The 25,049-nt window shown below is 43.3% G+C and overlaps 1 protein-coding gene across 1 annotated transcript in view; it reads right to left on the bottom strand.

Annotated features, from left to right (window-relative positions):
- Window positions 1–23,398, bottom strand: part of LOC118360276 (membrane-associated guanylate kinase, WW and PDZ domain-containing protein 1-like) — a 228,660-nt gene extending 205,262 nt beyond the window's left edge. The window contains 1 exon segment of the mRNA XM_052481927.1: window positions 22,567–23,398. Coding sequence (XP_052337887.1) covers window positions 22,567–22,864 — 298 coding nt within the window. The 5' untranslated portion in view covers window positions 22,865–23,398.
- Between the last annotated feature and the right edge of the window lie 1,651 nt (window positions 23,399–25,049).

Raw genomic sequence — 25,049 nt, 5'->3', positions numbered from 1 at the left:
GTGTATGGTTCCAGTGGGAACATGTGGTCTGAGCAGGTGTGATGTGTATGGTTCCAGTGGGAACATGTGGTCTGAGCAGGTGTGATGTGTATGGTTCCAGTGGGAACATGTGGTCTGAGCAGGTGTGATGTGTATGGTTCCAGTGGGAACATGTGGTCTGAGCAGGTGTGATGTGTATGGTTCCAGTGGGAACATGTGGTCTGAGCAGGTGTGATGTGTATGGTTCCAGTGGGAACATGTGGTCTGAGCAGGTGTGATGTGTATGGTTCCAGTGGGAACATGTGGGTCTGAGCAGGTGTGATGTGTATGGTTCCAGTGGGAACATGTGGGTCTGAGCAGGTGTGATGTGTATGGTTCCAGTGGGAACATGTGGTCTGAGCAGGTGTGATGTGTATGGTTCCAGTGGGAACATGTGGGTCTGAGCAGGTGTGATGTGTATGGTTCCAGTGGGAACATGTGGGTCTGAGCAGGTGTGATGTGTATGGTTCCAGTGGGAACATGTGGTCTGAGCAGGTGTGATGTGTATGGTTCCAGTGGGAACATGTGGTCTGAGCAGGTGTGATGTGTATGGTTCCAGTGGGAACATGTGGGTCTGAGCAGGTGTGATGTGTATGGTTCCAGTGGGAACATGTGGGTCTGAGCAGGTGTGATGTGTATGGTTCCAGTGGGAACATGTGGTCTGAGCAGGTGTGATGTGTATGGTTCCAGTGGGAACATGTGGGTCTGAGCAGGTGTGATGTGTATGGTTCCAGTGGGAACATGTGGGTCTGAGCAGGTGTGATGTGTATGGTTCCAGTGGGAACATGTGGGTCTGAGCAGGTGTGATGTGTATGGTTCCAGTGGGAACATGTGGTCTGAGCAGGTGTGATGTGTATGGTTCCAGTGGGAACATGTGGGTCTGAGCAGGTGTGATGTGTATGGTTCCAGTGGGAACATGTGGTCTGAGCAGGTGTGATGTGTATGGTTCCAGTGGGAACATGTGGTCTGAGCAGGTGTGATGTGTATGGTTCCAGTGGGAACATGTGGTCTGAGCAGGTGTGATGTGTATGGTTCCAGTGGGAACATGAACATGTGATGGTCTGAACATGCAGGTGTGATGTGTATGGTTCCAGTGGGAACATGTGGTCTGAGCAGGTGTGATGTGTATGGTTCCAGTGGGAACATGTGGTCTGAGCAGGTGTGATGTGTATGGTTCCAGTGGGAACATGTGGTCTGAGCAGGTGTGATGTGTATGGTTCCAGTGGGAACATGTGGGTCTGAGCAGGTGTGATGTGTATGGTTCCAGTGGGAACATGTGGGTCTGAGCAGGTGTGATGTGTATGGTTCCAGTGGGAACATGTGGTCTGAGCAGGTGTGATGTGTATGGTTCCAGTGGGAACATGTGGGTCTGAGCAGGTGTGATGTGTATGGTTCCAGTGGGAACATGTGGTCTGAGCAGGTGTGATGTGTATGGTTCCAGTGGGAACATGTGGTCTGAGCAGGTGTGATGTGTATGGTTCCAGTGGGAACATGTGGGTCTGAGCAGGTGTGATGTGTATGGTTCCAGTGGGAACATGTGGGTCTGAGCAGGTGTGATGTGTATGGTTCCAGTGGGAACATGTGGTCTGAGCAGGTGTGATGTGTATGGTTCCAGTGGGAACATGTGGGTCTGAGCAGGTGTGATGTGTATGGTTCCAGTGGGAACATGTGGGTCTGAGCAGGTGTGATGTGTATGGTTCCAGTGGGAACATGTGGTCTGAGCAGGTGTGATGTGTATGGTTCCAGTGGGAACATGTGGGTCTGAGCAGGTGTGATGTGTATGGTTCCAGTGGGAACATGTGGGTCTGAGCAGGTGTGATGTGTATGGTTCCAGTGGGAACATGTGGTCTGAGCAGGTGTGATGTGTATGGTTCCAGTGGGAACATGTGGTCTGAGCAGGTGTGATGTGTATGGTTCCAGTGGGAACATGTGGTCTGAGCAGGTGTGATGTGTATGGTTCCAGTGGGAACATGTGGTCTGAGCAGGTGTGATGTGTATGGTTCCAGTGGGAACATGTGGTCTGAGCAGGTCTGATGTGTATGGTTCTAGTGGGAACATGTGGTCTGAGCAGGTGTGATGTGTATGGTTCCAGTGGGAACATGTGGGTCTGAGCAGGTGTGATGTGTATGGTTCCAGTGGGAACATGTGGGTCTGAGCAGGTGTGATGTGTATGGTTCCAGTGGGAACATGTGGTCTGAGCAGGTGTGATGTGTATGGTTCCAGTGGTAACATGTGGGTCTGAGCAGGTGTGATGTGTATGGTTCCAGTGGGAACATGTGGGTCTGAGCAGGTGTGATGTGTATGGTTCCAGTGGGAACATGTGGTCTGAGCAGGTGTGATGTGTATGGTTCCAGTGGGAACATGTGGGTCTGAGCAGGTGTGATGTGTATGGTTCCAGTGGGAACATGTGGGTCTGAGCAGGTGTGATGTGTATGGTTCCAGTGGGAACATGTGGTCTGAGCAGGTGTGATGTGTATGGTTCCAGTGGGAACATGTGGGTCTGAGCAGGTGTGATGTGTATGGTTCCAGTGGGAACATGTGGGTCTGAGCAGGTGTGATGTGTATGGTTCCAGTGGGAACATGTGGTCTGAGCAGGTCTGATGTGTATGGTTCCAGTGGGAACATGTGGGTCTGAGCAGGTGTGATGTGTATGGTTCCAGTGGGAACATGTGGGTCTGAGCAGGTGTGATGTGTATGGTTCCAGTGGGAACATGTGGTCTGAGCAGGTGTGATGTGTATGGTTCCAGTGGGAACATGTGGTCTGAGCAGGTGTGATGTGTATGGTTCCAGTGGGAACATGTGGTCTGAGCAGGTGTGATGTGTATGGTTCCAGTGGGAACATGTGGGTCTGAGCAGGTGTGATGTGTATGGTTCCAGTGGGAACATGTGGTCTGAGCAGGTGTGATGTGTATGGTTCCAGTGGGAACATGTGGTCTGAGCAGGTGTGATGTGTATGGTTCCAGTGGGAACATGTGGTCTGAGCAGGTGTGATGTGTATGGTTCCAGTGGGAACATGTGGTCTGAGCAGGTGTGATGTGTATGGTTCCAGTGGGAACATGTGATCTGAGCAGGTGTGATGTGTATGGTTCCAGTGGGAACATGGGAACATGGGTCTGAGCAGGTGTGATGTGTATGGTTCCAGTGGGAACATGTGGTCTGAGCAGGTGTGATGTGTATGGTTCCAGTGGGAACATGTGGTCTGAGCAGGTGTGATGTGTATGGTTCCAGTGGGAACATGTGGTCTGAGCAGGTGTGATGTGTATGGTTCCAGTGGGAACATGTGGGTCTGAGCAGGTGTGATGTGTATGGTTCCAGTGGGAACATGTGGGTCTGAGCAGGTGTGATGTGTATGGTTCCAGTGGGAACATGTGGTCTGAGCAGGTGTGATGTGTATGGTTCCAGTGGGAACATGTGGTCTGAGCAGGTGTGATGTGTATGGTTCCAGTGGGAACATGTGGGTCTGAGCAGGTGTGATGTGTATGGTTCCAGTGGGAACATGTGGTCTGAGCAGGTGTGATGTGTATGGTTCCAGTGGGAACATGTGGTCTGAGCAGGTGTGATGTGTATGGTTCCAGTGGGAACATGTGGGTCTGAGCAGGTGTGATGTGTATGGTTCCAGTGGGAACATGTGGTCTGAGCAGGTGTGATGTGTATGGTTCCAGTGGGAACATGTGGTCTGAGCAGGTGTGATGTGTATGGTTCCAGTGGGAACATGTGGTCTGAGCAGGTGTGATGTGTATGGTTCCAGTGGGAACATGTGGGTCTGAGCAGGTGTGATGTGTATGGTTCCAGTGGGAACATGTGGTCTGAGCAGGTGTGATGTCATTGATGTTTGTTGAAAGTTGTGTGCATCTGTTGTCTGCATGATATTTTCTTCATGCATAGTTGTTATTCTAAAAAAAAACAAATAAATAAAAACATTTAAAAGAAATAACAATAAGTGGACTGATGCACAAGCATCACTGCCCAATACTGGCTGGCTAGAGCCCCCAATCAGGCAATGTTAAGCATTCTGATGAACATGATTTTAGGCAGTGCAGAACGCACAAGAGGTGGGTCTGCTCTGAAACAGATGGGCATGAAGAGTGTGTCATGACGTAGGCAGCTGATTCTCTCTCTCCCTCTCTCTCTCTGCTGCTGGCCAGCGCCATAGATAAACAGATCTTGGCGTCTGCCAAGAACTTCCTGAAGGTGTAGCATGATGTATGTTAAAGGAATGTAGGCTACATACAGTACAGTGCAGTACAGTACAGTACAGTACCGTACATGGGATGTGCATACGGCAACAACCCTAAGGATGTAGATCATTCTGTTTCGTGGATGAAATGACGACAGATCGTGTCATAATCTCAATGTGCATGGAGCTTACAGTACTTTAACTCTGTGAACTGCATACCACAGGAGCTGAAGTCATTTATAGGTGTTTAACCACTTCTGTGCAGGTCAGAGTATAGGTAACCATGCTGAGTACATTTGGTTCCCCACTCTGTAATCTTACATCAGATTAAAGCTATATTTCTTGCATTGGGGTTTGGTTGAGAAAATTCAATCAACCATTATTAAAGCAGTTATTACTCTAAACAAATGCATATTGCAGTGAAATATCTGTGGTCTGGTCACAGGAATGGAGAGAACCATAGACACTCAGTAATTACCTTCATGAGTCAAGTGAGAGTAGGATCTCTCCAGTGGGCTGCTATGGAAGTGGCACTGTGGCCCATTTCTAATATGTCTGTAAGAGAGAGAGTGTGTGTGCGTGTGTGTGTGTGCGCTTGTGTGAGCAGACAAACAGTGCCAGGCCGTCTCAGCAGACTCCCTGTGGGTTAACACATGTTTCTGCAGTACAGGAGACAACACAGACCTCTCCATCCATCTCCCACTGTGGACAACACTGCAGCTGCTCTGCATGGAATACAGATTGGACAGAGTCTGAGAACGGTATAATTAGCCAACATACTAAACGTATTATTTGATTGAGAGGCTTTGGAATGTTTGATGAGGACACGGTGGGAAGAAGATTGTAGCTTACATTACTCTTCACTACATTACTGGCTTATCTTTGACTTCTGTTGAGGATATGTGGGTTTGGACTTTGAGTAAGGTCAGGGGACTGAGAGTTTGCTTTGATATTTTTTGTGTAAACATACCTGGAGGAGATACAAGGGGGAGTGAGACTAACAGGAGATTCTGAAAAGTTTGAGAAGATGAGAACCACTGGGCTGGAGGCCTGGACTCAACAGGAATTTAGGAATAATAAAAAAATACTGTTCAGACATCAGATGATTTTAAGGTGACACAGAGGAAGTAAGTTATAAGAGATGTTTGTGCTGATTGACAATCCAGATCATGCTTTCTAATTGTGAATGGTCTTTATTCATGAGTGTGTTTGCTGCAGTCACAGTCTGAACGCACCATCCCTTCCCTCTCACCTGACACCGTACCCAACTCACTGTTCCAATACCTGCGGACAGATCTCTGTATCATACTGAAAAATATAAATGCAACATGCAACAATTTCAAAGATTTTACTGAGTTACAGTTCATTTAATGAAATCAGCCAATTGAAATGAATTCATTAGGCCATAATCTATGGGTTTCACATGACTAGGAATATAGATATGCATCTGTTGGTCACAGATAGTTTTTAAAAAAGGTAGGGGCGTGGACCTGAAAACCAGTCAGTATTTGGTGTGACCACCATTTGGCTCATGCAGCGAGACACATCTCATTCGCATAGAGTTGATCAGGCTGTTGATTGTGGCCTGTGGAATGTTGTCCCATTCATCTTCAATGGCTGTGTGAAGTTGCTGGATGTTGTTGGGAACTGGAACACGCTGTTGTACACGTCGATCCAGAACATACCAAACAGGCTCAATGGGTGACATGTCTGGTGAATATGCAGGCCATGGAAGAACTGGGACATTTTCAGCTTCCAGGAATTGTGTACAGATCCTTGCGACATTGGGCCGTGCATTATCATACTGAAACATGAGGTGATGGCGACGGATGAATGGCATGACAATGGGCCTCAGGATCTCATCACGGTATCTCTGTGCATTCAAACTGCCATCGATAAAATGCAGTTGTATTTGTTGTCCATAGCTTATGCCTGCCCATACCATAAACCCAACCTCCACCATGGGGCACTTTGTTCACAACGTTGACATCAGCAAACCGCTAGCCTACACAAGGCCATATATGTGGTCGGTAGTTGTGAGGCAGTCCGGTTGGATGTACTGCCAAATTCTCTAAAATGACATTGGAGGCGGATTATGGTTGAGAAATGAACATTCAGTTCTCTGGCAACAGCTCTGATGGATATCCCTACAGTCAGCATGCCAACTGCACCATCCCTTAAAACTTGAGACATCTTTCATGTGTTGTGTGACAAAATTGCACATTTTAGAGTGGCCTTTTATTGTTCCCAGGACAAGGTGCACCTGTGTAATGATCATGCTGTTTAATCAGCTTCTTAATATGCCACACATGTCAGGTGGATGGATTATCTTGGTATGGAAAAAAATGCTCACTAACAGGGATGTGAACAATTTGTGCAAACAAATTGAGAGAATAAAGCTCTTGGTGTATACGGAACACTTTGAGATATTTTATTTGATCTCATTAAACACGGGACCAACACTTATCATGTTGTATTTATATTTTTGTTCAGTGAACATGACTCATTGTGTTAGCTTCCTCACTTCCTTCCTTCCGTCTCATGGTTCTGCCCCCCTTTCATTGCCCTTCCCAAGGCTGCTCCATACATACTGTAGGTTTGAAAACAGTTTCCCTGCGTCTACTGAGTCTGAGCTGGTCTCAGTTTACACAGACACCGACAGACAGACACAGACAGACACACATACCTCAGTCAATTCAGTCCCATTCAAAATCCTATTTTCTCTAACCCTAACGTTAACCTGAACCCTAACCTTAACCCAAAAACCTAACCTTAACCCTAACCCTAAAATGAATTCTAACTCTAACATTAATTCTAACCTTAACCCTAAACCCCCTAGAAATAACATTTGACCTTGTGGCGACTAACAAAATGTCCCCAGTCGGTCAAATGTTATTTTATTTACTATTCTTGTGGGGACTTCTGGTCCCCACAAGTATAGTTAAACACATCCACACACAGAGAGATCCTGGCTATAGTCTGTCTCATTGAAGCCTACTTATTACAGTCTCAGTGGGTCTGTGGTGTTCCTTTGTTAGCGACAGACTGGCTCAAACATACAGGCTCAACATTCCAGACATCTGAGATGCCTGCTAGACTGGTTGAAACTGCACAGAGATGAGAGACAGAGAGGTGAAGAGAGAGGGACAGAGAGAGAGCGCGCTTCAAAACCTAATGTATACCTGGCCCACCACTCCACCCTGGACTAGAACAGCCTTTGTGACCTAAGAGGTATGTATCAGATGCTCAACATAATCTGCTCACACCTACTGTAATGGTGCTTTACCTAAACCACACAAAAACTACACACGAGACACTATGGAACACAAAGCTTTAACTATCTCATCCTGGAATATACAAAGTCTGAGGTCATCTGTCTTTGGCCTAAAGAGCAGGAACCCAGACTTCATCAAAGAAATTGGAAATACAGACATTTTCATCTTACAAGAAACATGGTATAAAGGAAATGGACCCACTGGTTTGCTCTCTAGGTTACAGAGAGCTGGTAGTCCCATCCACCAAACTACCAGGTGTGAAACAGGGAAAGGGGTATGCTAATTTGATATAGAGCAGACCTAACCCAATCTATTCAATGAATCAAAACAGGAACATATTACATCTGGCTAGAAATGAGTAAGGAAATGATCTCAACAGAGAAAAATGTCCTCCTGTGTACTACCTATATCCCTCCAATAGAATCCCCATACTTTAACGATGACAGCTTCTCCATCCTGGAGGGGGAGATTTAGGTCTGTGGCGACCTAAATGCCAGAAATGAACAAGAACCTGACACCCTCAGCACACAGGGGGACAACACCTGCCTGCAGGTGTCAGCATTCCCTCCCCCATATGCCCCCTAGACACAACTACGATAACATAACCAACAAAAGCAGATCAACTCCTGCAGCTCTGTCTGACACTGTACATAGTCAATGGTAGACTTCGAGGGGACTCCTATGGTAGGTACACCTATAGCTCATCTCTTGGCAGTAGTACTGACTACTTTATCACTGACCTCAACCCAGAGTCTCTTAGAGTGTTCACAGTCAGTCCACTGACACCCCTATCAGATCACAAATTCAATCCCTTCTGGACAAAAGGTTTCAATGTAATAGTGAAGGTGTAAACTTGACAGTAGAAAACCTAAACAGTGTATTTGATCTCTCAGCTTCCCTATCAAATCTAAAAATGTCAAGCATACAACCTAAGAAAATTAACAACAATGGCAAATGGTTTGATAAAGAATGCAAAAACGTATTAATTGAGAAACCTATTCAACCAAAAACATAGAGACCCAGAAAACCTGAGACTACTATGAGCTGATTTCTGACGTTTCTACTATGGTGAATCACTAAAACAATACAGAAATATTCTACGGAAAAAGTAGGAATAGCACGTCAGAAATCAGCTTAATGTAATTGAAGAATCCATAGAATTTAACCACTTCTGGGAAAATTGGAAAACTCTAACAAAGAACAAAGAACAAACAGCAAAAACATATACATGATCAAAAACAAATCTTAGAATCAACTATTAAAGACTACCAGAACCCACAGGATTCTCCAATTATATTGAATGAACTACAGGACAAAATACAAACCCTCCAACCCAAAAAGGCCTGTGGAGTTGATGGTATCCTAAATTAAATGTTGTTTACAGAGTTACCAACTCCCGAAGTAACTCAAAAATAAATATATATTTCGATAACAGCCACTAATGAAATATTTTCTCATATCAGTCTCATTCTGAACATCGCAGTCTTTGTGAATCTGCACAAACCCAAGTCTTACTAATCATTCCATACCACACAAATGTATTTCATTATTTATTTACTAACAAACTAAATGATAACACAGGATACACACACAGTATCGGTTATTGACTAGAAACGTAATACGGTGACAACAGGTCCCTAGTGGACTAACACAATATGACACTTGTTACACAAGATGGAGAGTTAAAGAGAGAGAGAGAAAGCGAGAGAGAAAGAGAATAAACACTTGGTTACATTTGGGAACTACGCTCACAGTAACCCTAATACCTTGCCCCGAACTCCGTTCTTTTGGGTAAGAAGTAATGCATCCATTTACGTGTTGAAGGTCTTCACCGGGTATCTCTGTTGGGCACAGGCCTTCGTGGTTCCACTTTGTGAAAAGGGTTCGATTGGGCCTTCTTCTTCGGATGGCCTTCTACCTCTTTCTCAGGTGTAAGACTCTAATTGTCCACAAGAGGTCACAATGTCCTTCTTCTTAGTTGTCTGTTTACTTGCACTCGTTCTGGAAGAGTGGTCTTTTGAGGACGGCTAATCAGCTATCTCGAATATCCCCAGAGTGGTGATGAGAGCAGTGTAGCTGCTGATGATTTGAAGAGAATAACCGGATGGTCCTACTTAAATTCACTTTCTTAGATACAGTACTTAGAACGGCTACTCAACCGTAGTATTGATAAGAGGTTCCTTTGTCTTCTTCAACCTCGTAACTAGCTAACTAGTTCCAGGGTTGTGACTAAAGTAGACATAGCTGCAGCTTGTGGTCCGTTTAGTCTGATATGTTAATTCTTTGCTCAATCTTTTATACCCTTAGGTAAAAGGGGGCTTTTTCATCACACTAACACGCTCTCTGAGCTCCCTGGGGCGTGGCTAGTTATGAGGCAAAGTATCCTAATTACTATGATCTCATAAGATAACTAAAATAACAATCCTAATGTCATAAAAACATTCTCTTCACCCTTGATATTTTCTAAACCACGTAAAGGATGTAAACCTGATAAACCTAGTGTAAAAGCTCCTTGAGTTACAATGTTTTCGTTATAACGTCTTTACACAATGACATAACGACATCACAACATAGACATTCATTTTCCATATTCCATCTCTCATCATTCTCATCATTCAGATGTTAAAATATATTGTCCCTGTGATCATTGTTTGATGTTGAAGTTTTGGGTGGCAAACCCTCCTGTAACAAAAATACATTCCATTCACCCATACTAGAGACCAAAAAAGAGTCGTCTGCTGCATTAGAATTTACAATCGACGTGAAGTGTCATAAAAACCCCACATCATAACCCCCCGAAAGGGCTCCGTATACGCTGATCCACTGTCCTGATCTTTGGATCCTCACAGGAGAATCATGACAGTATCATACAACAGACCACGTATTCACCCTGCACACCCTAAGTGACAAGCAAACAAACTAAAACAAAGGCAAAGTCTTCTCATGCTTTGTTGATTTCAAAAAAGGTTTAGACTCAATTTGGCATGAGGGTTGGTTAAACAAATGGATTGACAGTGGTGTTGGGGGCAAACATACAACATTATAAAATCAATGTACACAAACAACAAGTGTATGGTTAAAATTGGCAAAAAACACACACATATCTTTCCACAGGGCCCGGGGTGTGAAACAGGGATGCAGCTTAAGCCACACCTCTTCATTATATATGTCAACAAATTGGCGAGGGCACTAGAACAGTCTGCAGCACCCGGCCTCACCCTACTAGAATCTGAAGTCAAATGTCTACTATTTGCTGATGATCTGGTGCTTCTATCCCCAACCAAAGAGGGCCTACAGCAGCACCTAGATCTTCAGCACAAATTCTGTCAAACCTTGGCCCTGACAGTATATCTCAATAAGACAAAAATAATGGTGTTCCAAAAAAGGTCCAGTTGCCAGGACCACGAATACAAATTCCATCTAGACACCGTTGCCCTAAAGCACACAAAACCTATACATACCTCGGCCTAAACATCAGCGCCACAGGTAAATTCCACCAAGCTGTGAACGATCTTGTGGTGTGGGAGTTGTGCTTTGGCAAAGTGGGTGGGGTTATATCCTTCCTGTTTGGCCCTGTCCAGGGGTGTCCTCGGATGGGGCCACAGTGTCTCCTGACCCCTCCTGTCTCAGCCTCCAGTATTTATGTTGCAGTAGTTTATGTGTCGGGGGGCTAGGGTCAGTTTGTTATATCTGGAGTACTTCTCCTGTCCTATTCGGTGTCCTGTGTGAATCTAAGTGTGCGTTCTCTAATTCTCTCCTTCTCTCTTTCTTTCTCTCTCTCGGAGGACCTGAGCCCTAGGACCATGCCCCAGGACTACCTGACATGATGACTCCTTGCTGTCCCCAGTCCACCTGACCGTGCTGCTACTCCAGTTTCAACTGTTCTGCCTTATTATTATACGACCATTCTGGTCATTTATGAACATTTGAACATCTTGGCCATGTTCTGTTATAATCTCCACCCGGCACAGCCAGAAGAGGACTGGCCACCCCACATAGCCTGGTTCCTCTCTAGGTTTCTTCCTAGGTTTTGGCCTTTCTAGGGAGTTTTTCCTAGCCACCGTGCTTCTACACCTGCATTGCTTGCTGTTTGGGGTTTTAGGCTGGGTTTCTGTACAGCACTTTGAGATATCAGCTGATGTATGAAGGGTTATATAAATTAATTTGATTTGATTTGATTTAATCTGAGAGACAAGGCAAGAAGAGCCTTCTATGCCATCAAAAGGAACATAACATTTGACATACCAATTAGGATCTGGCAAAAATACTTGAATCAGTTACATAACCCATTGCTCTTTATGGTTGTGAAGTATGGGGTCCGTTCACCAATAAAGAATTCACAAAATGGGACAAACACCAAATTGAGACTGCATGCATAATTCTACAAAAATATCCTGTGTACAATGTAAAACACCAAAAAAATGCATGCAGAGCAGAATTAGGCCCATACCTGCTAATTATCAAAATCCAGAAAAGAGCAGTTAAATCCCACAACCATTTAAAAAGAAGCGATAACCAAACCTTCCATAACAAAGTCATCACATACAGAGAAATGAACCTGGAGAAGAGCCCCCGAAGCAAGCTGGTCCTGAGGCTCTGTTCACAAACACAAACAGACCACACAGAGGCCCCAGACAACAAAATAACCCCTGAGTGGCGCAGCAGTCTAAGGCACTGCATCTCAGTGCAAGTGGTGTTACTACAGACCCTGGTTCGAATCCAGGCTGTATCACATCCGGCTGTGATTGGGAATCCCATTTTTTGTTAACTGTCTTGCCTACTTAATATAAGGTTAAATTAAGAAAAATAAAAGATAATTACTTGACACATTGCAAAGAACTAACAAAAAAACAGAGCACAAAATAAAATGTTATTTGGCCCTAAACAGAGAGGACACAGTGGCAGAATACCTGACCACTGTGACTGACCCAAAATTAAGGAAAGATTTGACTATGTACAGATTTCGTGAGCATAGCCTTGCTATTGAGAAAGGCCACAGAAGGCAGACCTGGCTCTCAAGAGAAGACAGACTATGTGCACACTGCCCACAAAATGAGGTGGAAACTGAACTGTACTTCCTAACCTCCAGTCAAATGTATGACCATATTAGAGACACATATTTCCCTCAGATTACACAGACCAACAAAGAATTAGAAAACAAATCCAATTTTGACAAACTCCCATATCTATTGGTGAAATACCACAGTGTGCAATCACAGCAGCAAGATATGTGACCTGTTACAACACTGTTTTTAGACATCATTTGATATTTGACATTTTTTTTTTGTGTGTAATGTGCATATGCCAAGAAAGCCCCTTAAATTAAAATTGAATTGAGAGAGAGAGATACTTGCTATGGGTTCAGAGAGAGAGAGAGAGAGAGAGAGAGAGTGTCACAACTTCCACCGAAGTTGGCTCTCCTGCCTGTTCGGGCAGTGCTCGGCGGTCGTCGTCACCGTCCTACTAGACACTACCGATCCCTTTTTCGTTTGTCTGTTGATTTTGTCTTATTAGTTTCACCTGTGTGTATTTTAGTTTAATTAGCTTCCCTATATGTAGTAGTTTGTCCCGCCCTTGTTTTGTGCAGGATTGTTTTTTGTTACTCTGTTGGATGTGGTTTTCATGTGTGTATTCTCCGGACTGTTTGGTCCTGTGTTTGGGCTGGGCTGGGCTGGGCTGGGCTTGGCTAGGCTGGGCTGGGCTGGGCTGGGCTGGGCTGGGCTGGGCTGGGCTGGGCTGGGCTGTTCTGTTCTGTTCTGTTCTGTTCTGTTCTGTTCTACACGCCCTGTATGTTGGCTGACCGTTTTTTGGCCGGAGAATAAATCACGATAGCCTGAACCCTGCTCTCTGCGCCTGATTCCAACCCACCACTCCTAGAATCCCGTGACAGAGAGAGAGATCAAATTGTATTGATTGTGTGTTTATGTGGCGAAATGCTTATGTATCTAGCTCCAACAGTGCAGTAAGTGCAGTGAGTCTTGAATATATATAAAGACTTAATTTTTAGGTTTCTGCCTATAGGAGGGGAGGAGCAAAATGGAAGCCTCATCTGTGTCACTGGCTGAGTAGGGCAGGGAGTAGGGCAGGGAGAAGGGGGGGGAACTGAGAGAGAGAGGTAGGTAAGGGAGAGAGAGAGAGAGAGAGAGAGAGAGAATTGCTATGGGTTTTATGGCACAGGCATTTGACAAGCCTCTCAGGGACATACACATAGGTTGTACTTAATCAAAACTGATAGAGTCCTCATAGTTAAGCAAATATGAGTAGGACTTCACATGCATTCCCAGACCAGTACATCATAGCAGACATCTCTGGCTGGGGACTGGATTTGCATGTCTATTAATGAATACGTGTACAGTATGAAATGACAGTGAGCTATAAAAGTATTGGGACAGGGACACATTGTTTGTTGTTTTGGATCCACCCTGCAGCACTTTGGATTTGAATATATACAATGAATATGAGGTTAAAGTGCATAGTCAGCTTTAATTTGAGGGTATTTACATCACTTTTTGTACACCCCCCTCCATTTTAGACGGCCATCTGCAAAGTCACAAAATGACAATATTTACAAAATAATACATTATTTACCAATAGTTTCTATAGGCCACAAAATAATACATTATTTACCAATAGTTTCTATTGGCCACAAAATAATACATTATTTACCAATAGTTTCTATAGGCCACAAAATAATACATTATTTACCAATAGTTTCTATTGGCCACAAAATAATCTGAAACACAACCAAAACAAAGAGCAAATGCATCCAACAAATGTGTAGAGTCAAATTTCTAGTCATTGCATGTAAGGAATAGGGGACCAAATACTTAACTTTTGACAACTTTAATAAACATATACTGTACAGTACCAGTCAAAAGTTTAGACACACCTACTCATTCAAGTATTTTTCTTTATTTTTATTATTTTCTACATTGTAGAATAATAGGGAAGATGTCAAAAGTAGGAAATAACACACATGGAATCATGTAGTAACCAAAAAAGTGTCAAAATATACTTTATATTTGAGACTCTACAAAGTAGCCACCCTTTGCCTTGATGACAGCTTTACACACTCTTGGCATAATAAAGAAAAACCCTGGAATGAGTAGGTGTGTCCAAACTTTTGACTGGTACTGTAGGTGAATTTGTCCCAATACTTTTTGTCCCCTAAAATGGGTGGAATATGTACAAAGAGTGCTGTAATTGCTAAACGGTACACCCGATATGGATCAAAATACCTTGAAATTAAAGCTGACAATCTGCACCTTCATTTCAAATCCAAAATGCTGGAGTACAGATGTAAAACAATGTCCCAAAACTTTTGTAGCTCACTGTATATGAGGTTTTAAAAATCCTACTAGTACAAAGCTGTCTTGTTGTTCAATGACTGTAATTGCTGAATTATGTATAAAACTTTGGTAGCTGTGTCTCTAGATGCAAGGTGATTCTAGAAGTGGTGCTATTGCTTTTTATCTTGTGATATAAAATGACAGAGTCAACATGCAAATCTGTGTGAGTAAAATTGCATTTTCACTAAATTGCATTTTCACTAAGGGTTCCAGGTCGGGGCTGTGTTGTGCACAAGTCCACGAGTGTCTGCATGTGTTTGTGTCTGCCTTGAAACAGCATGAATGAAGTGGCAGTTTTTGGGAAACAGGGCAAGGCAGGCAAGCAGGCGAGCGGGCTGACTAGATTATTCAGTAGAGCGTACCAGGAGAATCCCAGTCCCACTCCCCAGGAATGTCTGGTATTCCTTCCTCTCTGCAGGAGGTTCTGATCCCCCTGGCCGTCTGTGGAGCAGGGCTCAGGCTGGGGTTGCTTGGGCTGGGGGTGGAACTCTTGTGGCTGCTGGGGCTGGAGGTCCAGGTGACCAAGCCCCCCTGACAGCCTGGGAGATAGAGGTTAGACACCTGGCTGATAAAAGAGTAACCAACCACCAAGAATGCAGGTCACTGTCAACCCTAGGGCTGACGGGGTGAGGATGTTTAGGGGGTGAGGAGGGAAGCCATGTCAGTTCCGTTTGTGGTGGGCAGTAGTAGAAAAAGTATCCAATTGTCATACTTTAGTAAAAGTAAAGACACCTTCATAGAAAATGACTCAAGTAAAAGTGAAAATCACCCAGTAAAATACTACTTGAGAAAAACTCTAAAAGTATTTGATTTTAAATATACTTAAGTATCAAAATAAATTGTAATTGCTAAAATGTACTTAAGTATCAAAAGTAAAAGTATAAATAATTTAAAATTCCTTAAATTAAACCAAAAAAATGTATACAGCTGAAGTCGGAAGTTTACATACTTAGGTTGGAGTCATTAAAACGAATTATTCAACCACTCCACAAATTTCTTGTTAAAAAACTATAGTTTTGACAAGTCAGTTAGGACATCTACTTCGTGCATCACACAAGTAATTTTTCCAACAATTGTTTACAGACAGATTATTTCACTTATAATTCACTGTATCACAATTCCAGTGGGTCAGAAGTTTACATGCACTAAATTGACTGTGCCATTAAACAAAATTCCCAAATTCCAGAAAATTATGTCATGGCTTTAGATGCTTCTGATAGGCTAATTGACATCATTTGAGTCAATCGGAGGTGTACCTGTGGATGTATTTCAAGGCCTACCTTCAAACTCAGTGCATCTTTGCTTGACAACATGGGAAAATCAAAAGAAATCAGCCAAGACCTCAGACAAAAATAAACACCATGCAACCACACACCTGTCATACCTCTCAAGAAGGAGACGCGTTCTGTCTCCTAGAGATGAAGGTACTTTGGTGCGAAAAGTGCAAATCAATCCAAGAACAACAGCAAAGTACCTTGTGAAGATGCTGGAGGAAACAGGTACAAAAGTATCTATATCTACAGTAGAACAAGTCCTATATCGACATAACCTGAAAGGTCCCTCAGCAAAGAAGAAGCCACGGCCCCAAAACCGCCATAAAAAAGCTAGACTACGGTTTGCAACTGCACATGAGGACAAAGATCATACTTTTTGGAGAAATGTCCTCTGGTCTGATGAAACAAAAATAGAACTGTTTGGCCATAATGATCATAACGTTATGTTTGGAGGAAAAAGGGAGGGGCTTGCAAGCCAAAGAACACCATCCCAACCCTGAAGCACGGGGGTGGCAGCATCATGTTGTGGGAATGCTTTGCTGCAGGAGGGACTGGTGCACTTCACAAAATAGATGGCATCATGAGGATAGAAAATTACGTGGATATATTGAAGCAATGTCTCAAGACATCAGTCAGGAAGTTAAAGCTTGGTCACAAATGGGTCTTCCAAATGGACAATGACCCCAAGCATTCTTCCAAAGTTGTGTCAAAATGGCTTAAGGACAACAAAGTCAAGTTATTGGAATGGCCATCACAAAGCCCTGACCTCAATCCTATAGGACATTTGTGGGTAGAACTGAAAAAGCGTGTGCGAGCAAGGAGGCCTACAAACCTGACTCCGTTACACCAGCTCTGTCAGGAGGAATGGGCCAAAATTCAGCCAACTTATTGTGGGAAGCTTGTGGAAGGCTACCCGAAACGTTTGACCCAAGTTAAACAATTTAAAGGTAATGCTACCAAATACTAATTGAGTGTATGTAAACTTCTGACCCATTGGGAATGTGATGAAAGAAATAAAATATTAAATAAATCATTCTCTCTACTATTATTCTGACATTTCACACTCCTAAAATAAAGTGGTGATCGTATCTGACCTAAGACAGGACATTTTTAATATGGTTAAATGTCAAGAATTGTGAAAAACTGAGTTTAAATGTGTTTGGCTAAGGTGTATGTAAACTTCTGACTTCAACTGTATATTGTTTTAATTGTATGCATAGCCAGGGGAACACCAACATTCAGACATAATTGACATACTGAGCATGTGTGTTTAGTGAGTCTGCCAGATCAGAGACAGTAGGGATGACCAGGGATGTTCTCTTGATAAGTGTGACTTTTCCTGTCCTGCTAAGCATTTAGAATGTAACAAGTACTTTTGGGTGTGTGTTAAAAAATGTATGGAGTAAAAAGTACATTATTTTCTTTAGGAATGTAGTGAAGTAAAAGTTGTTCAAAATATAAATAGTAAAGTAAAGTACAGATACCACAAACAACTACTTAAGTAGTAAATAGTTTTACGAAAGTACTTTTACACCACTGGTGGTGGGTGGGGTAGATGAGTTGAAAAACAAGGTTATCTGTTTTTGTCTTTTTATGTCCATAAGGGGTAATTCATTTGAGATCAAAGGTAGAGACAATGTTACAACATCATTGAGGTCTTCGCCAGGAGTCCAAGGACCAGTTGACTGTCCTTAGTAACAGGTGGTAACATTACTTGCAAGCTGAGTATTTCAATCATCAATCATGTATAGCAATTTGACACAAACAGGATTAAAGCTTATTTCCTGCAATTCTATGTATTTTTCAGAGAACATTTTGCCATTTTAAAGCAAATTTTCTTGCAATTCTATACATTTTGCCATGTCTAATGTGTATTCATGTGATATTTGAGTGACTCAAACATTACAACAAAATCTATGGGATAAAAACATTAGCTGACATGGGCTAGTTGATCTGGACATTTTGTACAAGTTATAAATATATCTCTGAGGTATGAAATGACTGACATTACAATAGGACAACTGCTGATGCATTACCCAATTTTGAAATTGCACCTTGTGCATTCTATGACAACTTTCAAGAGTGAATTAAAGGAAAAAAGGAACCACTGTTTGGGAAACACTGTGTTAGGCTACAAGTGAAAAAACAATGCTGATGAACGTCTCTCACATGGGAGATGACTATGACTAACAGTTAGTAGATAAGAGCTGTGCAGGCAGGTCAAAGTCCTCATATTCACTGGTCAGTTTGGGATGACTGAACAACACAGTGAATCACTGTCTCTATGTACATTAGAGGTAGGCTACAGGAATACTGTGAAATGAATCACTGTCTCTATGTACATTAGAGGTAGGCTACAGGAATACTGTGAAATGAATCACTGTCTCTATGTACATTAGAGGTAGGCTACAGGAATACTGTGAAATGAATCACTGTCTCTATGTACATTAGAGGTAGGCTACAGGAATACTGTGAAATGAATCACTGTCTCTATGTACATTAGAGGTAGGCTACAGGAATACTGTGAAATGAATCACTGTCTCTATGTACATTAGAGGTAGGCTACAGGAATACTGTGAAATGAATCACTGTCTCTATGTACATTAGAGGTAGGCTACAGGAATACTGTGAAATGAATCACTGTCTCTATGTACATTAGAGGTAGGCTACAGGAATACTGTGAAATGAGATGAAGGTAATACAACTGAAATGATTATGTGAAATGAATCACACTGCAATAAAGAGCAGTGTGCCACTTTGTCTATGTTACATAAGGTCACAGAAGTTGAATGCACTGAGGTGAAAAGGAAATAGAGGAAGAGGAAGAAAATTGAATGTTTCTGCAGTATGCACTGTCAGTTTCACCAAACTGGTAAGTTGGTGCAGTATGCACTGTCAGTTTCACCAAACTGGTAAGTTGGTGCAGTATGCACTGTCAGTTTCACCAAACTGGTAAGTTGGTGCAGTATGCACTGTCAGTTTCACCAAACTGGTAAGTTGGTGCAGTATGAACTGTCAGTTTCACCAAACTGGTAAGTTGGTGCAGTATGCACTGTCAGTTTCACCAAACTGGTAAGTTGCTGCAGTATGCACTGTCAGTTTCTCCAAACTGGTAAGTTGGTGCAGTATGCACTGTCAGTTTCACCAAACTGGTAAGTTGGTGCAGTATGCACTGTCAGTTTCACCAAACTGGTAAGTTGGTGCAGTATGCACTGTCAGTTTCACCAAACTGGTAAGTTGGTGCAGTATGCACTGTCAGTTTCACCAAACTGGTAAGTTGGTGCAGTATGCACTGTCAGTTTCACCAAACTGGTAAGTTGCTGCAGTATGAACTGTCAGTTTCTCCAAATTGGTAAGTTGCTGCAGTATGCACAGTCAGTTTCACCAAACTGGTAAGTTGCAATATGCTAATGAGTGCACTGGGTACACCAGCTATGGCTTCTCACTCGCTTGTTTCTGTGTAATAGGCACTTTTGTTGCATATGTTTGTTTCTAGAGAACATTAATGACCTAGCCCTCAGAGGTGAATGTTGCAATAATTTCCCACAATCAGGAGAGGGATTAATACCAATGGATACATATACACAACTGAGCACAGTACTTTCTCCACAGCTTTTCATTCATGCCCTATTGTACTATTATTTGAATTGGGCCAAGCACAATTCCTGAGCTAGCAGATATATTACAAACTCAAGGGATAGGCACACACACACACACACACGCACGCAAGCACGCACGCACGCACACACACACACACACACACACACACACACACACACACACACACACACACACACACACACACACACACACACACACACACACACACACAGTACTGCAACTTAGTCAATACCACAGGAATCTCCCTACAATACTTCACCTTAACCACAGGAATCCACTATTCCAAATGAAAAGAAAGACTTGAAGTATAGGGGGCTTGCCACTGCATTCATGGGTGAACCTAAGCCTCTCTGTAGCTGTAGGCACCTATGGACCTTCAGTACCCCACACAGGGACACACTGATAGAGATTCTACCTGCTCAGGTGATCAGGGTGCAGTAACAGGATCCCCAGCCACCTGGGGAGGGAGAGATCCGATCTGCCCCCACTGGTCTGGGTATGAGAGTGCAGGACGTGCTCTATTCCCATGGACCATGCTGGGCCTTATTTTGCATGAGAACCAACAGGTTAAAGCACAACGGAGCTCTTATCAGTTGCCCAGGTGTAGAGACTGAATATGCTCGTCTCTCATTAGAGTCAAGGGGAATTTGCTGACTCATGCGTGAAGCCGCTGGCAAAGGCATGGAGAAGGCTCTGAGATCTCCTACGCATTACAGCTCAGCGTTTTGTTTACTCTGTCTGGGTCTCTAGGTTTGATGATACCCTGCTTTGACATGAAAACTAACAGTATGCAGAAATGTTGAGCATCAATTAACATGCTGGTTTATTTGACTACAAAGTTATTTTAAACATTAATTAATTGGCTCTTTCTGGTAATATAGTCTCAGTTGTTATGTAAAATAAATAAGCTGAACAAACCCATGCTCTGCAAACACAGGAGGTGGGCCCTTCCCTAGCATGAAAGGGGACAGGGGTTTATAGCAGGGCACTGCCTTTACCATGGATACACTAGTGCACTACTCATACAGTACATCAGAGAGGTGGTAAACAGTGAAACTAACTTGTTATATAACACAGTTAATGATTTTCCCAGAGAAGCACTCTTAGAAAATAGTTGAATGTGTGTGTGTGTGTGTGTGTGTGTGTGTGTGTGTGTGTGTGTGTGTGTGTGTGTGTGTGTGTGTGTGTGTGTGTGTGTGTGTGTGTGTGTGTGTGTGTGTGTGTGTGTGTGTGTGTGTGTGTGTGTGTGTGTGTGTGTGTGGTAAAACATACCACATACGTCTCAAACAGTATACTACAGTATTTCCACTGACAGGGTGAATCTGGACTTTTGGCGTAGGCTCCACATAGTGCTCCCCAGAGCCATGCGTGCTGTCCCCAAACTACCCTGACATGAATGAGACTGATTACAACCACAACAACAACAACACACAACATGAAGGCATGCAATGAAAATGTCAAAAAGCAGAAGTACAATGCAAATTGCCCTTTAGTAGTCTCTCTCTCTCTCTCTCTCTCTCTCTCTCTCTCTCTCTCTCTCTCTCTCTCTCTCTCTCCTCTCTCTCTCTCTCTCTCTCTCTCTCTCCCTCTCTCTCCCTCTCTCTCTCTCTCTCTCTCTCTCTCTCTCTCTCTCTCTCTCTCTCTCACTCTCTCTCTCTCTCTCTCTCTCTCTCTCTCTCTCTCTCTCTCTCTCTCTCTCTCTCTCTCTCTCTCTCTCTCTCTCTCTCTCTCCTCTCTCTCCTCTCTCTCTCTCTCTCTCTCTCTCTCTCTCTCTCTCTCTCTCTCTCTCTCAGACAGATGTTCAGAAAACCATGGGCAATGGGTCAAGCTCATCTAAGTCCCAGAGAGCTTCCAGAAATAACCCAGTCAGTCGGCCCGCCTGCGAGTGGTGTCTCTCCTTATGAGTACTACATCTGTCTGCATTAGCCACACTTTGCTATGGGACCACAACAACACGCTATTCTCTTCCACGACACTGCTCTCTTCCACTGACTGTAACGGAGATGGAGTTAAATTGGCGAACTGTAAGATGTAAATTCTGGTTAAGGAAATAAGGAAAGCTGAAAAAAGTGTGACTTTTTTTAACCCTGAGGAGTTAGAGGGTGCATCATTTGGAAAATGTGGTGGTGATTGTACAGTATGTGTTGACTGGGCTACACTTGTTTATCCAGCCGATGTGAGAGGCTTAATCTCTGACCCTTGGTAGCTTTAGCTCTCCTTGCCAGGCCAGCCACAGACAAACAAAAGCTGGATGACTGTCACAGAGTCTTCATGTCAAGCAGTGATCCTGTTCTGCTGAAAACAAAATGACCAGAGAGTGTCACATTCCGCTGGCCTACTTTACATGGCTGACTGTTGTGTTTCTGATGTCCCCATGGTTTTAACAGACTCCGATCACTTGTCAGTAATATAAGCATTCTCCTCTGGCCTGTTTCTCTCCTTTGACTATACTGTGTGTGTGTGTGTGTGTGTGTGTGTGTGTGTGTGTGTGTGTGTGTGTGTGTGTGTGTGTGTGTGTGTGTGTGTGTGTGTGTGTGTGTGTGTGTGTGTGTGTGTGTGTGTGTGTGTGTGTGTGTGTGTGTGTGTGTGTGTGTGTGTGTGTGTGTGTGTGTGTGTGTGTGTGTGTGTGTGTGTGTGTGTGTGTGTGTGTGTGTGTGTGTGTGTGTGTGTGTGTGTGTGTGTGTGTGTGTGTGTGTGAGCAAGAGAGAGGCTTTTCAGGACAATCCCCTATCCCACCGTTTCCCAGTCTTTCATAGAATAGATTAACAAACGTTTTGTGAAAAACTATAATATCTGAACCATATATGTGCTTGTCTATGTGTTATATAATTACTTTCAAATAGAACAATTACCTTGTCGGACAGTTTTCAGCCTGACGGGACCCTTGCAACGATTCATCACAATCAAGACGTCATAGAGTGGCAATCCAGACACCGACAAACCCTCAACTTCCAGCAGTAACTCCCCCTCAGACAGTTGTCCGTTTTTATAAACCAAAACATCCTCTCTAACTTCCCCGATGTATGGAAACTCTCCATTCTCCGCACCGCCGCGCAGCTCCACATTCAGCTCCCCGCGAGCATCCCGACTCACAGCGCACTCGGTAACTTGGGTGATCCAGTGGTTTTTCTTCTGAATTACTTTTGACATGGTGAAGGATCCAGACGAAAACCGTTAGTTCCATAGGATTATTAAAAAAACAGGTGATACATAACACACACGCTTGCTTTCGAAACACAGAACACTTTCGGTTGTTTGAACGTGACTCCAGGTTGGATCATTTTCGTTCTTCTTTTCACCTAAGGCATACTGTTCCTCTTACGCAGCTGTCCGGGCTACACATCCTATTCCCATATTAAGATCAAATACTCAGATGTTGTTGTTGGCTTCCCATCTTTAATAACATGCATGCTATCTTGATCCAAATAGTTGATCTAATCCGATCTCTAGATTGTCCGCTTTACTTTCACTAATAATAATAATATGTTAGCCTACGGCAAGACCCCGCATATGTCTAATCTCCTGCCACAATACTTTTGATCCCCCATTTATTATTCAAGAATATCCTTACAGAAACAGTTACTTTTACCTGTCCTATGAGTTGAGAAAGCTGTTCACTCAGCCCTCTGTGCCTTTAAGCAGGTAGCATAACAATTTATACTATTTTGTTCCTGCAATCAGGTTCTGCTGATAGTAAAGGGGATTCATGCGTCCTGACAGTCTTGACTGGAGCGCACTGGAGAAGGAAATCCTGAAAACACCTATTACAGGGTCCTAATGCTCCATCGCATATATCCACACACGCATTTCTGCCCTGTAAACCTGACAAGGCTGCACAGTGCACGAGTCTAATGACTTGCGAAACTAAAAGGTAGGATCTATTCATAAATCCTCAAACTTTTCTATTTGTAAATTAAATCCTTGAAGTTTGAACTCCTTGACTGTTTCACATCAGTTTGGTTTACTTTAAACTCCTTACCGGTTCAAAACAAGGATGAGGAAGAGCTCTCTCATGAACCACATGTTAGCACCCCTTTATTAATCTGGAGATGTCATCCGGTGTAAATCAGGGGTCACCTCATCCCCTCCCTTTACAGTTGTATTCCCACACAGGATTAGGGGCACATGCCTTGTAATGCCTTCGTTTTAAATACTCAAGAAAAGCCCGAACACACTACTAAAACTTTAACATGTCTGCCACTACCACAAAAACATGTGCATGTATGCCACTACCACAAAAACATGTGCATGTATGCCACTACCACAAAAACATGTGCATGTATGCCACTACCACAAAAACATGTGCATGTATGCCACTACCACAAAAACATGTGCATGTATGCCACTACCACAAAAACATGTGCATGTATGCCACTACCACAAAAACATGTGCATGTATGCCACTACCACAAAAACATGTGCATGTATGCCACTACCACAAAAACATGTGCATGTATGCCACTACCACAAAAACATGTGCATGTATGCCACTACCACAAAACATGTGCATGTATGCCACTACCACAAAAACATGTGCATGTATGCCACTACCACAAAACATGTGCATGTATGCCACTACCACAAAAACATGTGCATGTATGCCACTACCACAAAAACATGTGCATGTATGCCACTACCACAAAAACATGTGCATGTATGCCACTACCACAAAAACATGTGCATGTATGCCACTACCACAAAAACATGTGCATGTATGCCACTACCACAAAACATGTGCATGTATGCCACTACCACAAAAACATGTGCATGTATGCCACTACCACAAAAACATGTGCATGTATGCCACTACCACAAAACATGTGCATGTATGCCACTACCACAAAAACATGTGCATGTATGCCACTACCACAAAAACATGTGCATGTATGCCACAACCACAAAAACATGTGCATGTATGCCACTACCACAAAACATGTGCATGTATGCCACTACCACAAAACATGTGCATGTATGCCACTACCACAAAACATGTGCATGTATGCCACTACCACAAAAACATGTGCATGTATGCCACAACCACAAAAACATGTGCATGTATGCCACTACCACAAAACATGTGCATGTATGCCACTACCACAAAAACATGTGCATGTATGCCACTACCACAAAAACATGTGCATGTATGCCACTACCACAAAAACATGTGCATGTATGCCACTACCACAAAAACATGTGCATGTATGCCACTACCACAAAAACATGTGCATGTATGCCACTACCACAAAAACATGTGCATGTATGCCACTACCACAAAAACATGTGCATGTATGCCACTACCACAAAAACATGTGCATGTATGCCACTACCACAAAAA

The sequence above is a fragment of the Oncorhynchus keta genome, chromosome 27, assembly GCF_023373465.1.
Source record: "Oncorhynchus keta strain PuntledgeMale-10-30-2019 chromosome 27, Oket_V2, whole genome shotgun sequence".
Taxonomy (NCBI): Eukaryota; Metazoa; Chordata; class Actinopteri; order Salmoniformes; family Salmonidae; genus Oncorhynchus; species Oncorhynchus keta.
Note: the sequence above shows the minus strand (reverse complement) of the source record. Positions and strands in the feature narration are given on the sequence as shown.